The sequence below is a fragment of the Colobus angolensis genome, unplaced genomic scaffold (assembly GCF_000951035.1).
Source record: "Colobus angolensis palliatus isolate OR3802 unplaced genomic scaffold, Cang.pa_1.0 Scaffold26, whole genome shotgun sequence".
Lineage (NCBI taxonomy): Eukaryota > Metazoa > Chordata > Mammalia > Primates > Cercopithecidae > Colobus > Colobus angolensis.
This window is the reverse complement of record NW_012115821.1, coordinates 15,028,571-15,047,832: the sequence shown is the minus strand read 5'-3', so window position 1 is coordinate 15,047,832 and position 19,262 is coordinate 15,028,571. Positions and strand designations below refer to the sequence as shown.

At 36.0% G+C, this 19,262-nt stretch overlaps 1 protein-coding gene across 1 annotated transcript in view; it reads right to left on the bottom strand.

The window, feature by feature from the left end:
• DNAH12 (dynein, axonemal, heavy chain 12) overlaps positions 1–19,262 on the bottom strand; it is a 246,484-nt gene that overhangs the window by 38,317 nt on the left and 188,905 nt on the right. The window contains 2 exon segments of the mRNA XM_011947302.1: positions 10,814–10,954; positions 15,880–16,052. Of these exon segments, the coding sequence (XP_011802692.1) occupies positions 10,814–10,954; positions 15,880–16,052 (314 nt within the window).

The following is a 19,262-nucleotide window of genomic DNA, read 5'->3' as shown; positions in this document are numbered from 1 at the left end:
AAAAAGTAGAAAGATTTCAAATCAATAAGCTAATGATGCACCTCAAGAAACTAGAAAAGAACAAACCAAACTCAAATTTAGAAAAAGGAAAAACATAAAAAGCAGAAATAAATGACATTGAGACTAAAAAAATAGAAAATATCAATGAAACAAAAAGTTAGATTTTCAAAAACATCAACAAAATTGACAAAGCATTAACTAGACTAAGAAAAAAAGAGAGAAGACTCAAAAAAGTAAAATCACAAACAAAAGGAGACATTACAGTTGATGCTGCGGAAATACAAAAGATCATCAGAGACTATGATAAACAATTATAAACTAATCAATTTGAAAACTTAGAGAAAATGAGTAAATTTGTTGATACATACAACCTATCAAGATTGAACCAAGAAGAAATAGAAAACTTGAACAGATCAATAATGAGTAATGAGATTGAATCACAGTAATGAAAAGGAAATCAAGAAAGAAAAGTCCAGGACCAGATGTCTTCACTGCTGAATTCTATCAAACTTTTAAAGAACTAATATTCTTTAAAATTCCTCTCAAACTATTCCAAAAAATTGAAGGGGAGGGAATTCTTCCAAACCCATTTTACAAGGCCAGCATAACCCTGACACCAAAACCAGATAAAAACAACATAAAAAAACTACAGACCAATATCTCTGAACATAAATGCAAAAATCCTCAACAAAATATAGTAAACCAAATTCAACAGCACATCAAAAATATCATACACTATAATCAAGTGGATTTATCCTAGGGATGCAAGGATTATTCAACCTACACAAATAATGTGATGCATCACAACAGAATGAAGGACAAAACCAATATGATCATCTCAATAGATCCAGAAAAAGCATTTGATAAAATTCAATATCCCTCATGATAAAAACTCTCAATAAATTAGGCATAGAAGCAAGTACCTTAACACAATAAAGGCCATATAAGACAAACCCACAGCTACCATCATACTGAACTGGAACAGGACAAGGATACTCATTCTCATCACTCTTATTTAACACATTAATAGTATTGAAAGTCTTAGCCAGAGCAATTATGCAAGGGAAAAAAAATGAAGGGCATTCAAATTAGAAAGGAGGAAGTCAAATTGTCCTTCTTTGCAGATGACATGATTTTATATATAGAAAAACATAGACTCTACCAAAAAACTCTAAAAACCAATAAATTCAGCAAAAGTTGCAGGATACAAATACCAACATACAAAAATTGGTGGTGTTTTTATATGAAAACAATGAACTAGCTGGAAAAGAAACCAAGAAAGTAATCCCATCTGCAAAAATTGCAAAAAGTAAAATACCTAGGAATAAATTTAGCCAAGGAGGTGAAGGCTCTCTACAAGGAAAACTTAAAAAACACCAAAAAACAATGATGAAAGAAATTGAAGACGACACCAAAAATAGAATGACATCCCATCTTCATGGACTAGAAAAATTAATACTGTTAAAATGACCATACTACCCAAGGTGATCAAAAGATTCAATGCACTCTCTTTCAATATACCAATGATGTTCTTCACAGAAATAGAAAAAAAAAATCCTAAATTTTGCATTGAACCACAAAAGACCCCAAATAGCCAAAACAATACTAAGCAAAACGAACAAAGCTAGATGCGTCACAGTACCAGACTTCAAAATATACTACAAAGCTATATTAATGAAAACAGCATGGTACTGGCATATAATCAGACACATAGACCAGTGGAATAGAATAGAGAACTGAGAAATTAATCCATGTATCTACAGCCAACTGACTTTTGAGAAAGGTACCAAGAACACTGATTGGGGGAAGGACAGTCTCTTTAGTAAATGGTTCTGGGGAAAATTGGATATCTATACACAGAAGAACAAAACTAGACCATCTCCTCTTATTCTATACAAAAATCAACTCAAAATGGCTTAAAGACCTAAATGTAAAACCTGAAGCTATAAAATTACTAGAAGAAAACATGGGGAAATGCTTCAGGACATCAGTCCTGGAAAAGATTTTATGAATAAGATCTCAAAAGCACAGGAAACAAAAGCAAAATACAAATAAGTGGGATTATATTAAACTAAAAACTTCTGCACACCAAAAGACACAATCAACACAGTGAAAATACAACCTATAGAATGGGAGAAAATATTTGCAAACTGGCCAGACCCGGTGGCTTATACCTGTAATCCTAGCACTTTGGGAGGCTGAGACAGATGGATCATGAGGTTTGAAACCAGCCTGACCAACATGGTGAAACCCCGTCTCTACTAAAAACACACACAAAAAATTAGCCAGGCATGGTGGTGGGTGCCTGTAATCCCAGCTACTGAGGAGGCTGAGGTAGGAGAATCACTTGAACCCAGGACGTAGAGGTTGCAGTGAGCTGAGATCGCACCACTGTACTCCAGCCTGGGCGACAGACTGAGACTCCATCTCAAAAATAAAATAAAATAAAATAAAAAGAGAAAAGAAAAAGAAAAAGAAAATATCTGCAAACTATTCATCCATCAAGGAATTAATATACAGAATATACAAGGAACTCAAACATCTCAACAGAAAAAAAATAAATCTAATTTTTAAATGGGCAAATGAGGCTAGCATGGTGGTTCATGCCTGTAATCCCAGCACTCTGGGAGGCCAAGGCAGGTGGATCACTTTAGCCCAGGGTGCATGACTGGGCAACATAGCAAAACACTCTCTCAAAAAAAGAAAAATACAAAAATTAGCCAAACATGGTAGCATGTGCCTGTGTCCCAGCTACTTGGGAGGCTGAGGTGGGAGCATCACCTGAGCCAGGCAGGTGGAGGTTACAGTGAACCAAGAAAGTGCCACTGCACTCCAGCCTGGGCAACAAAGTGAGACTCTGTCTCAAAAGGAAAAAAAAAATAGGCAAATGATCTGAACAGACATTTCTCAAAAAAAAAAAAAAAAAGAACACACACAAATGGCCAAAAACACATGAAAAAATGTTCAGAATCATTAATAATTAGGGAAATGCAAATTAAAACCACGATGAGATATCATCTCACCCCAGTTAGAATGGCTATCATCAAAAAGCCAAAAAATACAAATGCTGGTGAGGATGCAGAGAAAAGGGAACTCTTATGCACTATTGGTAGAAATGTAAACTAGTACAACCAGTATGGAGAACAGTACGGAGGTTCCTCAGAAAACTACAAATCAAACTACCGTATGATCCAGCGATCCCATGACCAGGCCTTTATCTAAAGGAAAGCAAATCATTATATTGAAGAGACATCTGCACCCTGATTTTTTTTGGTAGCACTATTCACAATAACCAAGGTATGGAATCAACCTAAGTGTCCAACAACAGATGAAGGGATACAAACAATGTGGTATACATACGCAATGGAATACTATTCAGCCATAAAAAGAATGAAAATTTCTCATTTGTGGCAACATGAATGAAACTGAAAGACATGTTCAGTGAAATATGCCAGGAACAGAAAGTTAAACACCACATGTTCTCATAGGTAGAAGCTAAAAAAAGTTGATTTCATAGAAGTAAAAAGTAGAACAGAGTATATTAGAGGCTGGGAAACATAGGGAAAAGCAGGGAATAGGGAGAAATTTGTTAAAGGATACAAAAGAAGTTCTAGTATTCAGTGGCACTGTAGGATGAGTATAGTTAACAATAATATATTACATTTGACTCTCGAACAACCAGCACAGGAGTTAAGGTGCTGACCCCCCATGTGGTCAAAATTCATGTATAATTTTTGACTCCCTCAAAACTTAACTACTAATAGTCTATTGTTGACTGAAAATCTTACTGATAGTCAATTAGTGTATATATTTTACATGTTATATGCATTACATATGATATTCTTATAATAAAGTACACCAGAAAAAGAAAATATTATCAAGAAAATCATAAGAAAAATGCATTTACAGTATATACTGTATTTATCGATACTATAAGTTTACATAATCTGTTTACAAGATGAAATGTCTGTCTGAAATGGTGGGTAACCATGGCTGCAGACCTCAACTTATGGTAAATATCAAACAATTCCATTTTCTCTTGTACTGTAATGACTCTTCTCTGTCTCTTGGGAGAACTTCCAGGAAAACTACAAACCAAATCTCTCATGAAAATAGACACAAAAATCCTCGACAAAATATTAGCAAATGAAATCCAATAATGCATACAAAGAATTATACACTAGTGTCACTTTGTTCTATGTTATTCCAAGTTTGTGATATTGTACTAAACACAATGAAAAATACACGAGAACCGTGAAGAGATCACTTTTTACTGCTATACCCAATGTACTGAAGAGACGAACTGCTCTTGAGATGATGAGCATCACCTGACATTTTAAGTGGAGAATCATAACACTTAAGTTCACATCAACAGCAACAGGATGGGGCTACAAAATTATTACAGTAGTATAGTGTGTGCTACAGTTAATTTTATGCAGTTATGACTTGATACTGCATCTTTATATTTGTTTACATTTCTTGACTACAAAGGATGCCATGTATGGACTGTGAGTGTGTGAGTTTTGATAAATTTTAACTTTTTATAATAGATTTGTGCATATTTTATGGTAGTAAATGATAAAAATAGACTAGTATCTACAAGTATTTTATGTATTTATGACATACCCAATCTTAAGTTTTTGAGTGTTTCTGGCTAGGCAGCTCATCTGTGTTTTTCCAAAGTGTCACAAATCTTAAAAAATGTTTCCAATATATTTTTTTAAAAATCCATGTATAAGTGGACTGGAGTAGCTGGAACCTATGTTGTTCAAGGGTCACTTGTATGTATTTTTTAATAACTAGAAGAGAGAATACCGAATGTTCCTATAGCACAAAGAAGTGATAAATGTTTGAGATGATGGATATGCTCATTACCCTGATCTGATCACTATAACCTGTATGTTCTGAAATATTACTATGAAACTGAAAAATACATACAATTATTATGCGCTAATTAAAAGATACAAAAATGAAAATAACAGCTGTGCAAAATAATAATAGCAACAATGTATTTGATGACTATGGCTATGGATAAGTGAAATGAATGACCACAATGTTACAAGGGAGAGTGGGAGGGGAAACTGGAGTTACAAAGTAATTGCAGGAAGTGGTACAGTGTTATTTAAATGAGGACTTAGATAGATTAGTTGTAAATGTACATTGCAAACTCAAGGGCAATAACTAAAAGTTTTTTTTAAGAAGCAAGTATAATTGATCTTCTAAGAGAAGAGAAAAAATGAAATCATACAAAATAGCTAAAACCAGAGAAGACAGAAAAATAGAAGATAAAAACAATAACAACAACAGAACAAGGGTAATGAATAGGAAACAGTAACATATATGGTAGATATTAATCCAACTGTATCAGTAATCAGTTTAAATGTCAATGATCTAAATACATCAATTAAAAGACAGGTTGTCAGAGTGGATCCAAAAGCAAGACCCAACTAAATGTTGTCTACAGGAAGCCCACTTTGAACATATAAAAACACAGATACATTAAAAGTAGAGATAGAGAAAGATATACCATGTTAACACTAATGAAGGGGAAGTAAGGTAGTTATATTGATTTCAGACTAAGAAGACTTCAGAGCAAGGAAAATTATTGGGAATTAAGAGGAGCATTACATAAAGATAAAGAAGTCACAATCTCCCAAAACTCTCACAAGGAAAAATAGATAATATGAATAGACCTGTATCTATTAACGAAATTGAATCAATAATTAATAATCATCTAAAACAGAAAGTACCAAGCCCAGATGGGTTCACTGAAGAATTCTACTAAACATATAGGAAGAAATTAAACCAATTCCACCATGTCTTTCAGAAAATAGTGGAAGAAATACTTCCTAACTGGTTCTATGAGGTCAGTATTACCTAACACCAGAACCAAGCAAGACATTACAAGGAAGGAAAACTACAATCCCAAAATCTCTCATAAAAATAGATGCAAAAATCCTCAACAAAAGGAGCATATTAGCAACAAAATATTAGCAACTCAAATCCAATAATGTATGGAAAGAATTATACACCATGATTAAGCAGGATTTATTATAGGTATGAAAGGGTGATTCAACAAGTGAAAATTAATTAATGTAATTCATCATAGCAAGAGAGTAAAGAAGTAAAACCATATGATCCTATCAAAAGATGCAGAAAAAACATTTGAGAGCTGGGCACAGTGGTTCATACCTGCAATCCCAGCACTTTGGGAGGCCAAGGCAGGCAGCTCACTTGAGGTCAGGAGTTCATGACTAGCCTGGCCAACATGGTAAAACCCTGTCTCTACTAAAAATACAAAAATTAGCCAGGCTTGATGGTAGGTGGCTGTAATCTCAGCTACTCGGAAGGCTGAGGCAGGAGAATCAATTGACCCCAGGAGGTGGAGGTTGCAGTGAGCCGAGACAAGATAGAACCACTGTACTCTAGCCTGGATGAGAGATCAAGAATCTGCCTCAGGAAAAAAAAAAAAGGCAAAACACCTGAACAGACATTTAACCAAAAAAGATATATAGTTGGCAAATAAGAATAGGAAAAGATGCTCAACATCACATTTCATTAGGAAATTCCAAATTAAAATGAAATATCACTAAACACTATTAAAACAGCCACTTTCCAAAATAGGCAACATGAACTCTTATTCATTACTGGTGGAGACGCTAAATGTTATGGCCACTCAGGAAGACAGTTTGGTAGTTTTTTACAAAACTAAACATACTCTTACCATACAATCCAGCTGTTGCAAACCTGGTACTTACCCAAAGGAATTGAAAACTTATGTTCACACAAAAACTTACACATGAATGTTTGTAGCATATTTATTCATAATTGCCCAAACTTAGGAGCAATAAGATGTCCATCAGTAGGTTAATGAATAAACTGTGGTACATCCAAACAATGGAATATAATTCAGCACTAAAAAGAAATAAGCCATCAAGCCATGAAAAGATATGCAGGAACCTTATAACTAAGAGAAAAAAAGCCCATCTGAAAAGGCATACATAGTGCATAATTCCAACTATATAACCCTCTGGAAATTACAAAACTAAACCATGGAGATAACAAAAGAATCAGTGATTGGCAGGGTTGAGGAGAGGGAGGGCTGAATAAATAGAACACAGAGGAGTGAAACTATAATGATAGACATAGGACATTATACACTTGTCAAAATTGATAGGTATATAACACCCAGAGTGAAGCCTGATGTTAGCTATGAACTTACTTATGAGTGACAATGATATGTCAATGCAAGCTCATAGATTCTAACAAATATATCACGCTGGTAAGGGGTTTTGTTAGTGCAGTAGGTTGTATATAAGAAATCTCTGTGTCTTCTGCTCAGTTTTGCTGTGGATCTAAAGTTGCTCTACAAAATAAAGCCTTTTCAAAAAAAAGGACGGGCAAGACATAGAAAACTATGAAACATTATAGAGTGAAATGAAAAAGAACTAAGGAAAATGGAGTGACATACTATGTTCTTAGACTGAAACACTCAATATTATAAAATTGTTAATTTCCCACAAACTGATTTACAGTTCCAATGCACTCCTAATCAAAACTTCCACATATTACTGGGTATCTTTCCACTTTGGACTTGACCAGATGATGCTAATATTTATATGGAAATGCAAAGATCCAAGAATAAGAAAGACACTCTTGTATAAAAGAAGAACAAACAAATGCAACAAAAATAAAGATAAATAGATGGGACTTAATTAAACTAAAAACCTTCTGCACAGCAAAAGAAATAATCAGCAGAGTTAACAGACAATCCACAGAGTGGAAGAAAATCATCACAATCTATACATCTGGCAAAGGATTAATATCCAGAATCTACAAAGAACTCAAACAAATTAGCAAGAAAAAACAACAACAACAACAAACAATCTTATTAAAAAAGTGGGCTAAGGACATGAACAGACAATTCTCAAAAGAAGATATACGGTCAACAGGCATATGGAAAAATGGCCAACAAGCATATGGAAAAATGCTCAACATCACTAATTATCAGGGAAATGCAAATCGAAACCACAACATGATACCACCTCACTCCTGCAAGAATGGCCATTAAAAAACAAAAAAAAAAAAAAAGATGTTGACGTGGATGCAGTGAAAAGGGTACACTTTTACACTGTTGGTGGGAACGTAAACTAGTACAACCGCTATAGAAAACAGTGTGGAGATTCTTTAAAGAGCTAAAAGTAGATCTACTGTTTGATCCAGCGATCCCACTACTCGGTATCTACCCAGAGGAAAAGAAGTCAGTATATGAAAAAGACACCTTACACACGTTTATAGCAGCACAATTTGCAATTGCAAAAGTATGAAACCAGCCCCAATGTCCATCAATCAACAAGTAGATAAAGAAAATGCGAAATATATATATGTACTACAAAATACTACTCAGCCATAAAAAGGAACAAAATGATGGCATTCGCAGCAACCTGGATGGAATTGGAGACTATTACTTTATTTATTTTTAGACAGAGTCTCACTCTGTAGCCCAAGCTGATATACAGTGGCACTATCTCGGCTTACTGCAACCTTTGCCTCCGAGGCTCAACTGATTCTTGCCTCAGCCTCCTGTGTAGCTGGGACTACAGGCATGTGCCACCACACCTGGTTAATTTTTTTGTATTTTCAGTAGAGACAGAGTTTCACGATGTTGCCCTGGGTGGTCTTCAGCTCCTGAACTCAGGTGATCCACTTGCCTTGGCCTCCCAAAGTGCTGGGATTACAGGCATTAGCCACCACACCTGGCCTGGAGACTATTATTCTAAGTGAAGTAACTCACTTCACTTACTGTAAAGTAAAGGCAAACTTCTTATGTTCTCACTCATATAAGGGAGCTATGCTATGAGGTCATAAAGGCATAAGAATGGTACATTGGACTTTGGGGACTTGAGAGAAACTTTTGGGGGGGGAGAGGGATAAGAGACTACACATAGGTGCTCTGGTGATGGGTGCACCAAAATCTCAGAAATCACCACTAAAGAACTTATTCACATAACCAAACACCACCGGTTCCCCCAAAAACCAGTTGAAATAAATAAAAAATTAAAGAACAAGATGAAACACTATCAGACATCAAGATTAATTACAGACAAACACATTAATGGAACTGAATAGACAGTCCAGAAACAGATCTAGATATATGAATGTATTTTTTATGGCAAGGAAGGCACTACAGAGCAGTAGGGAAAGGGCCAGTTTTTTCAACAAGTGGAGAGCTACATGGAAAAAATGTAAAATTTGACATTTCCTTAGACCAGGTACACACATCAGTTGCATGTGGCTTGTACATCTAAATGTGAAAGGCATAATAAAGCTTCCAGATGGTTATATAGGAGAATACCTTCATAATATTGGGCTGTGAAAAGAGTTTTCACAAAGCAAGAACCATAAATCAGACTATATTAAAATTAAGAACTTGTGTTCAGCAAAAGGCAGCATTAAGAGAAAGAGAAAGCAAACTAGAGTGAGTGCCAATTTGTCACACAATTAAATAATTGTCAAGGGATTTGTGTCTAGAATATATAAAGAACTCATACAAATCCCTAAGAAAAACCCCATAAATAGGCAAGTGATGTGAATAAGTACACTAGAAGATTTCCAAGTGGCCTATAAACATGAACTAGTGTTTAACTTCATTAGTCATCAGAGAAATATAAATTCATACCATGATTCAATAATATGTATCACATACCAAAATAGATTTCTTTTAAACAACAATATAAAACATTGGTGGGGGCCAGGCACGGTGGCTCACGCCTGTAATACCAGCACTTTGGGAGGCCGAGGCAGGCAGATCACGAGGTCAGGAGTTTGAGACCAGCCTGGCCAACATAGTGAAACCCTGTCTCTACTAAAAATACAAAAATTAGCCAGGCATGGTGGTGCATGCCTGTAGTCCCAGCTACTCTGGAGGCTGAGGCAGGAGAATCGCTTGAACCCAGGAGGCAGAGGTTGTGGTAAGCCGAGATCCCACAACTGCACTCCAGCCTGGGCAACAGAGTGAGACTCTGTCTCAAAACAAACAAACAACGAAAACAACAAAAATAAAACATTGGTGGGGATCTGGTGCAATGGAATGCTCAAATTCTGTTAATGGGATGTAAATTGGTACAATCATTCTGGAAAACAATTTGTAACTTTCTTTCTAGGCATCTTCCCAACAGAAATGTGTGCACGTGTGCCCCTACATTTATACACGATTGTTCATAGCACCATTACTTACACTAGTGCCAAACTGGAAACAACCCATCTGTTCATTGAGTAGACAGGTAAACATCAATGTATTCTTCTAATGGAATACTGTAAAGTAGTCACAGCAAATGAACTAGCCTCATGCTACGACATGGATGAGTCTCATGAAAGTAATGTTTAGGAAAAGAAGCCAGATAAAAGAATAAAGAATACATATTACTTGCTTATATATGTCAAACTAAACTGCAGTGTTTTAAGTGAGTGTAGTAGTTACCTTTTTGGGGAGTAAGGAGGTGGTAACTGAAAGGAGTACAAGTGCTTCAAGGATGGTGGGGAAATGTTCTATTTCATCACCAGATCTTCCCTTTGTAAGAATTTGTTGAACTGTACATTAATACTCTGTGAACTTTTCTATGTTATGTAAATTTAAAAAATTAAATAAACACCAATACTATTGTAGAAGCTATTGTTATCAGTGAAATGCACAAGTAAAATCATGACTTAAGCAAAGAAAAATATAGCCTTCTGTGAGAAGATATATTTACAGATTTGATTTTCCAGGGAGGTTTTAAAAATAAGTAAATTATGGAAAAAGCAAGTAACTTACAGAAGAAGATTGGCACATAATAAAAAGGAAAATAACAGCTTGTCCTTCTCAAATAGTGATCGGCATATATTACAATATAAGTTGTATGTGAAGTGGTCATTTAAATATCGTAGGCGCTTTTCCAAAATCTTGGATTTGTTACTAAAAGTTAAAAAGAAGGAAAATGTGTTGTCAAACAAAACTAGGAAAATATAAGCAATGTGAATTAACATATGCACTTTTTATTTTACAAAAGTATCACTATTAAAAACATATAAAGACACACACACGAAGGCATGTAAAACTGGTGAAATCTGAATAAGCTCTATGGGTTGTAGCCATGTCAGTTTCTCGGCTGTACTATAGGCAAGATACTAGCATTGGAGAAACCAAATGAAAGGTACAGGAAACCTCTCTGCACATATTTTTCCGTGTGCAACTTCTTGTGGTCCATAAGTATTTTAAAATAAAAAGTTTTAAAATGTAGGGTATAATTCTCTGAGAAAGTGAAATACGGCTTATACCATCTCTCTATTTTCCAAATCCTAAATATCTTATTCTGCCCCACAGTGACTGAAAACAATCAGTTAATTTTTTAAAAATGCCTATTAAATCTCTATTAGTGTCAGGCTCTGTGCTAGGGAGGGAAATGTAAAAGACAAAGAATTATGAAACATTTGCCTGCCCCAAATAAGCAAAAAATCTAGATAAAGATCTACATATTTTTAAAATGCATGAAAAGGTCAGGCACAGTGCCTCTTGCCTGTAATCCCAGCACTTTAGGAGGCCGAGGTGGGTGGATCATTTGAGGTCAGAAGTTTGAGACCAGCTTGGCCAACATGGTGAAACCTGATCTCTACAAAAAATACAAAAATTAGCCATGGGTGGTACAATCCTGTAATCCCAGTTACGAGGGAGGCTGAGGCAGGAGAATTGCTTGAACCCGGGAGGTGGAGAGTTGTAGTGTGAGATCACGCCACTGCACTTGAGCCTGGGTAATGGAATAAGACTCCGTCTCAAAAAGAAAAAAAATACATAAAAGGTCAGAAAACATATGGATAAATGTAATTACTGGGTGGAGTTATGACTGATATTCTTTATACTCTCATATTTCAAAAAATGTTTGCAATAAGCATATATTGCTTTCAATATTTTTAGTTCAATTAAAAATATAATACCTATGGGAATATAAAATGATGTAGCCATTCTAAAAAATAGTTTGGCACTTTATTATTATTTTTTTTTTGAGACAGGGTCTCACTCTGTCACCCAGGCTAGAGTGCAGTAGCATGATCACAGCTCACTGCAACCTCTACCTCCTGGGCTCAAGTAATCTTCCCATCTTAGCCTCCTAAGTAGCTGGGACTACAGGTGCATGGCACCATGCCCAGCTAGTTTTTTTTTTTTTTTTTTTTTTGTAGAGATGGGGTTTCACTATGTTGCCCAGGCTGTCACTTTCTTTAAAAAAATTTTTTAAAACTCAACTAAAGAGCTTCTGCACAGCAAAATAAACTATCAACAGAGTAAACAGCCCACACAATGGGAGAAAATATTTTCAAACTGTACATCTGACAAAGATCAAATATCCAAAATCTGTAAGAAACTTAAATTAATTAACAAGCATAAAACTAACAACCCCATTAAAAAGGAGGCAAAGGACATAGACACTTTTCAAAAGAAGACATACACATGGCCAAAAAGCATATGAAAAAACGCTTAAAATCATTAATCATTAGAGAAATGCGAATCAAAACCACAATAAAATACTATCTTGCACCAGTCAGAACAGCTATAATTAAAAAGTCAAAAAAAAAAAAAATAACAGAAGCTGGCAAAGTTGTGGAGCAAAGGGAACACTTACACACTGCTGGTGGGAATGTAAATTAGTTCAAAATGGAAAGCAGTTTGGAGATTTCTCAAAGAGCTTAGAACAGAACTACCATTTGACCCAGCAATCCATTATTGGGTATATACACAAAGGAATACAAATTGTTCTACCATAAAGACACGTATACGTATGTTCATCACAGCACTATTCACAATAGCAAAGACCTGGAATCAACCTAGATGCCTGTCAATCGTAGACTAGATAAAACTAATGTGGTACAGATACAACATGGAATACAACACAGCCACCAAAAAGAATGAACTCGTGTCCTTTGCAGCAACATGAATGGAGCTGGAGACCATTATCCTAAGCAAACTAATGCAGGAACAGAATGCCAAATACTGCATGTTCTCACTTAATATAACATGAGTACACTTGGACAAAAGGAAGGAAACAATAGACATTGGGGCCTACTCAAAGGTGGAGAGTGGGAGGACAGTGAGGTTCAAAACACTACCTTTCAGGTATCATGCTGATTACCTGGGTGACAAAATAATCTGTATACTAACCCCCTGTGACATGCAGTTTACCTGTATAACAAACCTGCACATGTATCCCTGAACCTAAAAGCTTAAAAAAAGAGTCCTCAATAAACCCTATGTCTTGTTTGCAAAAAAAAAAAAGAAAAAAATCTAAACAAACAACTGCTACATAACCCAGCAATTGCACTCCTGGGTATTTATCTCAGAGAAATAAAAATTTCTATTCACAAATATATGTACATGAATGTTTATAGCACTTTTATTCATAGTAACCCCAAACTGGAAGTAATTCAGAAGTCCTTCAACAGGTAAACGATTAAACAGATTTTAATCTGTGGTAAATTCATGCTATGAAATATTTCTCAGCCATCAAAAAGAGCCAAATATTTATACACATAGTAACCTGAACGAATCCCTGGAGAATTATGCTGAGTAAAAAAAGCCAATCTCAAAAAGTTACATGCCATATGATTCCATTTATATAAAATTTTTGAAGTAACGAAAGTATAGAAGTGGAGAACAGGTTAGTAGTTGCCAAGGGTTACGAAAGAGGTAAGGATGGGAAGGAAGTGGGTATAGCTATAAAAGAGCAACACAGAGATCCTTGTGGTGGTAGAAATATTCTGTATCTTGACTGTATTAATGTCATTATCATGGTTGTGATATTGTTCTACAGGTTTTCAAAATGTCACCATTGGGGCAACTGGGTAAAAGGTACATGAGATCCTTATTGTTTCTCATAATTGCATGTGAATCTACATTTAACTCAAAATTAAAAATTTGATTTTTAAAAAGTAATACATAGGACCATGGGAATGGGATGGAAGGGATGGTGGTATTGACACTTCTCTGAGTAAATCTTTTTGTACAGGATTGAATTTTGGAGTCATTAATGGTTTCTGTACTCAAACATGTAATAAAATTAAAGTCAACAAAGATGAAGAAAAACCCTAAAATGAAACATAAAAATAAACAAATGAACCTAACTGTATTTCACATGAATAACATCTCATGTTGAAGGCGGAAAAACTAACCCAAGTAACTTGAATATAGCATTTTATGCCTAAATTTTTTTAACTTTAAGTTTTTAAAGTGAACATATGCAATCAATTCTCTTGGGTATATACCCAGGAGTGGAATTGCTGAGTCACATGGCAAATCTAGGTTTAATATTTTGAAGAACTTCCAAAGTGGCCACATTATTTTAAAATCCAACCAGCAGTATAAGAGGGTTCCAATTATTCCATATCCTCACCAAAACTTGATATTGACATTTTTATGTCAATTCTTTAACTTGAATTTCCTTCATCATATGGGTTGTATAAATTCAGATTCCAAATGCCAACTGAGAAGGGATTTCAATCACTCAGCAGAGGTTATTCTACCAAGAGTCAATGTAGAAATTTCTTACAGCATACATGATTGGCTCCAGTTGTATTTTTATTTTACTTAACAAGTACAGCAGTTACTAAATACCAGACATTGTTATAAACACTTTATAAATATTATCTAATTCTCAAAAACTCAAAAAGGTAGCTACTATTATTATCATCCCAATTTTATAGATAAGAAAAATTGAGGCAATTACCTCATGTTAACGAACTTGCCTGTAGGCATGCAGCTAGTATGTGGCTACTGAGGTGTAATCCCCAACTCCAGTCTGACTCCAAAATTTGCATACATGCATTAAGTGATTAAAGTGCAAATATCCAGAAAACTATTAGAAATGTGGGGCCAGGTGCAGCGGCTCACTCCTGTAATCTCAGCATTTACAGAGACTGAGTCAGGCAGATTTCTTGAGTCCAGGAGTTTGAGACCAGCCTAGGCAACATGGTGAAACCCCATCTCTACAAAAAAATTCAAAAATTAGCCAGACATAGTGGTGTGCACCTGTAGTCCCAGCTACTCTGAAGGCTGAGGTGGGTGGATCACCTGAGCCCAGGAAGTTGAGGCTGCAGTGAGCAGTGATTGTTCCACTGCACTCTAGCCTGGGTGACAGAGCGACACTTGTCTCAAAAATAAATTAATTAATTAAATTAAATAAAGAAAAAAGAAACGTGGGACTGAAGCCTTTGAGAGACCTCAAGGTTGGAGAAAGATACACTAGAGTTGCTAGGAAAAACAAATCATGCGCCTGCCTCACTGAAATATTTAAAAGAGAGAAGAAAAAAAACTAGAGTTAATCCCTCCATGCCTAAATCTTGAGTAGGAGTGAAACAACAACTTAAGATAGAAAGAAGATTTTGATTATCTTTCATATGTCTTTTTTTCTTTCACTTTTCCACTTTTTTATATTTTTAGCTTTTGAGACAGTCTCACTCTGTTGCCCAGGCTGGAGAGCAGGGGTGCCATATTGGCTCACTGCAACATCCACCTCCTGAGTTCAAGTGATTCTCCTGTCTCAGCCTCCTGAGTAGCTGGGATTACAGGCATCTGCCACCATGCTTGGCTAATTTTTGTATTTTTAGTAGATATGGGGTTTCACCATGTTGGCCAGGCTGGTCTTGAACTCCTGACCTCAAATGATCTGCCTGCCTCAGCCTCCCAAAGTGCTGAGATTACAGGTGTGAGCCACTGTACCTGGCCATTTTTCCAAATTTTTAATGTTCTGTAGTGAATATACATTATGTAAGTTTTTTTTAAAAAGTTACTTTTTAAATGGAAAGGGCTGTGAAAATTCAACCTCAGGAAGATGAATAAAGCGAAAGAATGTTTACCTGTCATGAATAGAGTTGATATAAAGGTTCACAAACCAGGTGAGAGAGTACTGATACATGGGATCAATATTAGCCAGGTCTGCAATGCTAAAGAATAATACTGATGAGTGTTTGGCGATGGGTCTATAGCCTTCTCGAGACTCTGCTATTTTGAGTTCTGTCTTTTCTGCAATCTAAGAGAAGAACAGAAAAAGCAAGATTAAGAAATAGGAAGAGTATTTTAATTATATACTTTTCATATAATGTTTATATATTTTTAAAAAATCTCAATGCAGTAACATTATATAATGTTTATATAAATTTAAATATGGTTTACAAGAGAGGGCTTTATCATACTGAAAGCCAGAAATAAAGAAAACAAAAGGGGATGAAGGAAAGAACTAGGGATAGAGGAAAGGGGAAGGAGAGAGAGGAGGAACAAGAGAGGAAAAAAGAAAAAATAAGCTTAAACTTCAGATTAACAGTTTGATCAGCTACCAACCATCTCTTTCTTGAGACATACCAAATAAGAAAGCTTTGCTTATTCTTTGACTGACTGATCTGTGTCTACCGTAGTCATTCACCTTCTTTTAACAGGTCAGAGATAAAGAGGGAGAGAGGGATGGAGAGCAAGTGTACATGTTTGTATACTTACAGTGTTAACTCATGTACTGGAACCCTGCACAGTCTGGCAAAGTAGGTATTTGAAACTATTTGTTGATTGATGGTTTTATACACAAGGATGCTTTTTCAACTAGCTTCTCATATGTTTAATTTTCTAACTTAACAGGGCTGTAGATATTCAACCCCCAAAGAAAAATGTTCTCCAAGATAATAGCTCTTCAACTCAATCTGATAGGTTGATATTCTATAGAAACAATGTTTCGAGCACTATTCCAACTCACTCTTCCTTCTTCGGTAATGCTATCTACAGACTCTGATGAATGGTACGCCTATATAGTCATGTTTATACCAAATCCTGTTTGTTGCTAATTTAATCAACAGGCAGGGATAAAACCAGATCCAAGATAAGGTAATCAAAAATTTCCCTAGAGAATTAAGACTTTAAAAGCCTCAGAAACTGAAGTTAGGTGGCATTGGCATTAGAAGTAAAAGGTAGTGGGACTTTTTCTACATGCTAGATGAGTATATGAAGGAAGAGATACAAAAGTCTTAAAAGAAATTGGTCTTCAGATGGAGTAGAGGGAAGCACAGAATGACCACACAGCCCCAGAAGTAGAGGAAGAGACAGAGAGCACAGAAACTTAAGGTCTTCCATTCATCCTTGAGGTCTGGATGTATGTCCTATAATTGGGAAAATAAATTATTCCCTTGTATCTTTCTTATTTCAGCTAATTCAAGTGGGTTCCTGTTACTTGCAAACAAACTTTCCCCAAAATTATACTGTATAACCACAAATGAACTAAAAATAAGTTTGGAATCTCAGTCCTAACTATAAATAAGTAAAACAAAGTTATTGACAATGGGAATTAATGACATCTTATCTAAGAAAGCATAATTTTAGTATTCTCATTTAAACCTTTTGCTATTTAAACTTTGACTTTCAATTCAAATGCCATTTTGCAACTAATAGCAATAGCAAGCAGAAACAAACAGCAAATACAATTTTTATTTATTTTTATTTTTTTGAGAGGGAGTCTTGCTCTGTCATCCAGGCTGGAGTGCAGTGGCACGATCTCAGCTCACTACAACCTCCACCTTCTGGGTTCAAGCAATTCTCCTGCCTCAGCCTTCCAAGTAGCTGAGATTACAGGCATCCATCACCACACCTGGCTAATTTTTGTATTTTAGTAGAGATGGGATTTCACCATGTTGGTCAGGCTAATCTCAAACTCTTGACCTCAGGTGATCCACCTGCTTTGGCCTCCCAAAGTGCTGGGATTACAGGCATGAGCCACTGCATTGGGCCATAATTTTTAAACATTAAATAATAACTTAATTTATATTCCATGGCTTGATCTATGTATACTTAAAAACAGTGTTTGCTAAACTTGAATCCTTAGCATGAAATGCTAGGCTTAAGAAATATAAATACATTTTAAAAATCATTTACCATTAATGGCCTAAAATCAAAGAACAAGATATTTTCTAAGAAATAAATACTGTGGGCTGGGCACGGGGGCTCACGCTTGTAATCCCAGCACTTTGGGAGGCCGAGGCGGGTGGATCACCTGAGGTCTGGAGTTTGAGACCAGCCTGACCAACATGGAGAAACCCCGTCTCTACTAAAAACACAACATTAGCCGGGTGTGGTGGTGCATGCCTGTAATCCCAGTTACTCCGGAGGCTGAGGCAGGAGAATGGCTTGAACCCAGGAGGCGGAGGTTGCTATGAGCTGAGATCGTACCATTGCACTTAACTCTGGGCAACAAGAGCAAAACTCCATCTCAAAAAAAAGAAAGAAAGAAAGAAAGAAAGAAACACTGTGAGTATATGTTAAGATGTTAAAAGAGGGCAACTCATTACTTGTAAAACTTTTCTGGTCTGTGATATTTATTTATATAATACTTTCCAAAAATAAAAAAGACTAAACTTCAGTCAGGAAACCATTGGAGTAGCAGTAGGGGTAAACTGAAATCTCTAGAATAAACTTGTAAGGTTTTGCTTGTGTTTGTGTAATCTTGCGGGGTTACGGAAAAGGGAAAAGCAGATTTTGACTATGTTGGAGAGCCTTCCCTGAAGATGTTTTTTCTTACAGTAGGTGGGTGGAGAAAGGTAGACTAGAAGTCAGGGTCAAATACGGAGTATGTTTTAGCTCAAACCATATAATGAATTTAAAACTGTGTTTGCAATGATCAATGGGATCCAGTCAGAAAGGTACTATCATTTATTATATTTTTCTCACTGTAAGATAAAGTACTTGAACCAATAAACAATTATATCACCCTTTCTCTTCGAGTCTTAATAGGAAATAAGGCAACAAATGCTCCCTATCTTCTTTACTCTTTGAAAACTAGTTTGGTGAGGGAACATGAAGTAGCTTGTTCTGCTCTGATGGATAGATATTGGGAAAGGAGACATGACAGAATATCTCAGCCATGGTCCCAGACTGGGGGCTGCCACAGAATGTTACTCTAAGACCCTACTCCTTTGGCTCCCCCAAGATGAAAAACCCAAAACAAAACAAAACACCAAATAGTACACGTGACCAGAAAGAATGATTACCATCACATTCACGCAAAATAAATCTATCCAAAAGGGAAGGGTGCCTAGACCTTTAGAAAGTCCTCTGTCCAGCCAGGCACGGTGGCTTACGCCTGTAATCTCAGCATTTTGAGAGGCCAAGGCAGGGGGATCACCTGAGGTTGGGAGTTCAAGACCAGCCTGACCAACATGGAGAAACCCGTCTCTACTAAAAATACAAAATTAGCTGAGTGTGGTGG